The sequence below is a fragment of the Engraulis encrasicolus genome, chromosome 15, assembly GCF_034702125.1.
Source record: "Engraulis encrasicolus isolate BLACKSEA-1 chromosome 15, IST_EnEncr_1.0, whole genome shotgun sequence".
In the NCBI taxonomy this organism is placed as follows: domain Eukaryota; kingdom Metazoa; phylum Chordata; class Actinopteri; order Clupeiformes; family Engraulidae; genus Engraulis; species Engraulis encrasicolus.
The window spans coordinates 51,046,966-51,051,965 of record NC_085871.1 but is presented as its reverse complement, the minus strand read 5'-3'; the positions used below and the strand labels follow the sequence as shown (position 1 = coordinate 51,051,965).

Sequence of the window (5,000 nt, the reverse complement as noted above, 5' to 3'; positions counted from 1 at the left end):
TTGGACATTAGAAAACATTTATCTTTCATATAAGCACTGATGATCATCAAAGACACAAGCCACCCTGCACACAAACTGTTCAGCCTCCTGCCCTCTGGAAAGAGGTACAGGCGCCTCCGTTCCCGTACCACCAGGCTTACAAGCAGCACGATGCATCAAGCAATCAAGATACTGAACACTCAACCCACTCTCCCTTCACTGTCAGCCTCTAGCCAGCCAGGCCACTGACAACGCTCCCCCCCCTCATCCCCACCACCATATCTGCGACTGAACACTCCACCTGCACTACTACATCTGTGACTGAACTTTCAACCTGCACTAACTCAAAACATACACATGCACACACACACACACACACACACACACACACACACACACACACACACACACACACACACACACACACACACACACACACACCACACACACACACACACACACACACACACACACACACACACACACACACACACACACACACAAGCACACTGCACTTTCTGCACTAAACCCAAACATACACACACTGACACACAACTCATACTCACACACATACACACACACACACACACACACACATACACAGGTACACACACACAGACGCACACCGCACTTTCTACCTGCACTAAACACACACACACACACACACACACACACACACACACACACACACACGCACAAAACACATACAAACACACACACACACATACTGCTGCTGGTGTATTTAAATAAAAACCTTTTTTAATTATTTATTTCTTCAAATGCTACTATTACTATGTCAGAACGCTATAAAGGACTTTTAGGAAAAAGAACAACAAAATACCTCCTCTTAATGTATGTTCTCTACAAGTCTTCTGTTGTCCAGTCTTGCACTTTAAATGTCTGTATGAGCAATGTCTACGTCCATACTGTCTATGTCCATGTATGAGTACTGTCTATGTCTATACTGTCTATGTCCTTACCTAGATTAGTCTATGTCTGCATGGGAGAGCAAGAAACGCAATTTCAAATTCTTTGTATGACCAGTGCATGTAAAGAAATTGACAATAAACTTGACTTGACTTGACTTGACTTGACTAATACAGAAAGTGTAGACATAGCATTATTATAGCATTTTAGCATTATGAATATTTAATACTGGTTTTGGGCGTTTTCATGCCGTCCTGTTCTCCAAATGTCAGATTCAGTCTTCATATTAGCATGTAAAGAAACTTGTTTTGCCCAAGACGATTGCAAATGTTGATTCACAGTAATCATCACAATATGACAAAACTGTCAGAAAGACCACTGTCCTTTCCATTATACATGAAATTTGCCATTTTGTGTGTGTCCACGAAAACTGTGTTAACCGTGTCACGGTCTGAAACCTCCTCCATAAATCAGTAATGGTTTGGTCTTAGGCCATACGAATAACATCACGTGATGTCATAACCTCTTTGGCAGGATACGGGAAGACTTTTTGGTAAATTTTGAGCTCCATCCTTCCATGATTTAATCCATTCTTTTTCATGTTCTCATAGCGGGAAAATTGCCTGTCAACTGTGTTATCAACATATTCATAAGAATCTGAATTAGAAATCACATGTAGAAAAACACAGATAAAGCATACAGATACATGAATTGATTAAGGTGTTGTGGTGGAACTTCTGAGGTCCTCAGTTAGCACAACACCATAAAAATGGCTGAAATGTCAACGGTGTTACCGTCAATGGTGTTACAATTAAGTATGACAGTCAGGGTTGCCAGATGAGGCTGATGATTTCCAGCCCAAAAAATGATCAAAATCCGCCCTAAAAACCCGCCCAATTCTACTGATTTATATGGCAGTGGGGAGGTTTTTCTGATAGATGCCATTTTTATCCGCACACGGCCATCCTAAGCAGCCCAATTGGGCGGGAACCAGCCCAATCTGGCAACACTGATGACAGTTGAGGAGGAGTATGTTTTTGCCAATTTATATCCATATTGACAGACAAACAAACTAAATAATTTGTGTTCTAGGGAGATGGGTTTGTCTGCTCTGCTTTTTCTCCTAAAAAAGTGCCGACTTGTTCCCCTGCACTGTTGACCGTAACACAGTTGAGTAACACGATTGACTGTTTTGAAAGTGTTTTTGCGCTATTGATATGTGTTGGAAAAATCCTATGAACATACACTAGGGATTATCTCTGGAGAAGGAAGTCTTGTGTAAGGAGGGTGACTATATTCAAATCAGACGTTACAGGGATTTATGATGAAAAATGTGTCAGTCTGTATCACAGTGACTCATAAAATCCTACTTATGAAGCTCAACAATCACATTTTCTATATCAGTTGCACAGATTAATGACAACATTACTGCTAAGGGACATAAGCACTTTCAAACATATATTGTTTCAACTCTGTAGTATTTTTATATATGTTTGAAATGACATAGTATTTGTCCATAACACTGTTGACAAAATAATTAAGCAAATGTTCGCTTTCATTAGAGTATTTATCAAATGATTTAAGATTAAGCTTGGCAATTTGTTTGTTTGGAAACTTAAATATATACACTATGTAAACATCTAGGTCATTTAGTTGAAAAAAAATACTGATAATTGACATTTTGCTTTTGCCAAAAGCGTAGGGGAATCGTAGAATCACTCTATAGCGTGTGGTCTCACCATACAAAGCTGGTGTGGGGGTGGTATTCAGAGATCTTGGGGTTCTAGAGTGTTCTAGCGTGTGTTCTAGAGTATTCCTATGGTATTCTAGAGTGTTGTAGCGTGTGTTCTCACCATACAAAGCTGGTGTGGGGGTAGTATTCAGAGATCTTGGGGTTCTAGAGTGTTCTAGCGTGTGTTCTAGAGTATTCCCATGGTATTCTAGAGTGTTGTAGCGTGTGTTCTCACCATACAAAGCTGGTGTGGGGGTGGTATTCGGAGATCTTGGGGTTCTAGAGTGTTCTAGTGTGTGTTCTAGAGTATTCCTATGGTTTTCTAGAGTGTTTTAGTGAGTGTTCTCACCATACAAAGCTGGCTTTGGGGAGGTATTCGGAGATCTTGGGGTCCTCGGCGTACTGGAAGCTGGCGGCCATCTCTTTAGTGGTGGCCTTCCCATAATGCACGGTGACAGGAAGTCGGTCGGTGGGGATGCGCTGACCCATGTACTTACCCGTCTTACAGGTGATCACCTCACCAAACGACAAGCTGAGAAGAGAAGAGAAGAGAAGAGAAGAGAAGAGAAGAGAAGAGACGAGAAGAGAAGAGAAGAGAAGAGAAGAGAAGAGAAGAGAAGAGAAGAGAAGAGAAGAGAAGAGAAGAGAAGAGAAGAGGAGAGGAGAGGAGAGGAAAAGAGAAGAGAGGAGAGGAGAGGAGAGGAGAGGAGAGGAGAGGAGAGAAGAGAGAAGAGAAGAGAAGAGAAGAGAAGAGAAGAGAAGAGAAGAGAAGAGAAGAGAAGAGAAGAGAAGAGAAGAGAAGAGAATGAGAGGAAGGAAGAGAAGAGAAGAAGAAGAAAAGAAAAAGAAGACAAAAAGAAAAGACAGATACACAATTCAGCAGAGAACAGAAGAGGGGAAGGAAATGAAGCAACAAGGATGAAAGGAAGAGAGGAGGGAGGGCAGGGAGAGAGAGAGAGTGTGTGGAGAGAGAGAGAGAGAGGGTGTGGAGAGAGAGAGAGAGAGAGAGAGAGGAGAGAGAGAGAGAGAGAGAGGAGAGAGAGAGAAGAGAGAGAGAGAAGAAGAGAGAGAGCAGGAGAGAGAGAGAGAAAGTAAAAGAGGAGAGAGGAGAAGAGAGAGTGAGAGAGAGAGAGAGAGAGAGAGAGAGAGAGAGAGAGAGAGAAAATACTGTCATGTCAACATCAGTATGAAGTCTAACAAGATTTGTCTTCATCCATGCAATATTATGAGAAGTTGGATGATTGTTGTATTGACAACACATTATTTTTTTTTCCTTTACAGGAGCACTGGTCTAGCAAGGCAATAGAAGTGTAACACACGCTCTGACTCATATCACATTTACACACACACACACACACACAGACACACAGACACACAGACACACAGACACACAGACACACACACGCACACTCACACACACACACACACACATTCGCACACGCACACGCACACGCACACGCACACACACACACACACACACACACACACACACACACACACACACACACACACACACACACACACACACACAGACACGTACACACACTTACACAGTGCATGGGACTCCTCCTATGGTGATGCTGATGTCGTGTTGGGATGCGGTATCCAGGTCCTGCCCACTGATGCTGATGATGGTACCCCCGATAGCAGGCCCCTTCTCTGGGTACACGCCCTCAGGCTTGGGGTCCTGGAGGGTACACAAACACAACACAATACAAATACAATACATTAGTAATACTGCTATCCGTGCCCCCGATAGCAGGCCCCTTCTCTGGGTACACGCCCTCAGGCTTGGGGTCCTGGAGGGTAGAGAACCACAACACAATACAAATACAATACATTACTAATACTGCTATCCGTGCCCCCGATAGCAGGCCCCTTCTCTGGGTACACGCCCTCGGGCTTGGGGTCCTGGAGGGTAGAGAAACACAACACATTAACACGCATTTATTTTGATTGGCTGAGCAGGTGTCCATTATTTCTCGATAACGGGACACCAATGAGGTCATGTGTGTGTGTGTCTAACTTAGTTGCTGTTTCCAGGTAACAGGGTATTTTTTCCTCCTGTTCAGGTGAAAACGCAACATGTGGATAAAAATTAAAATGGCAGTGTAACAGGTGCATTTTCTAACTGGGATATTTTTAAAGCCAGATTTTTGATATGTGGGATTTTAAAAATCTGCTTACGTGGAAACGGAAGGCCAAAACCAATGTAACCAGGAGAAAAAAATATCCACATTTAAAAATATCCTGCTACGTGGAAACAGCACCTTAGTCGTGCATAGAATATTTGTTTGGAATGCTGACAATATTCAAGTGAAATCTCATGCGGATGATACTAATATACAGGGCAGTCATGGGT

General features: G+C 42.7%; 1 protein-coding gene across 1 annotated transcript in view; it reads right to left on the bottom strand.

Moving 5' to 3' along the window:
- Nucleotides 1–4,453, bottom strand: part of LOC134464188 (plexin-B2-like) — a 90,111-nt gene extending 85,658 nt beyond the window's left edge. The window contains exons 1-2 of the mRNA XM_063217657.1: nt 4,189–4,453; nt 2,988–3,170 (exon numbers count right to left, since the gene is read on the bottom strand). Of these exons, the coding sequence (XP_063073727.1) occupies nt 2,988–3,170; nt 4,189–4,367 (362 nt within the window). The 5' untranslated portion in view covers nt 4,368–4,453. The remainder of the gene's footprint in view (nt 1–2,987; nt 3,171–4,188) is intronic.
- Nucleotides 4,454–5,000: the final 547 nt, after the last annotated feature.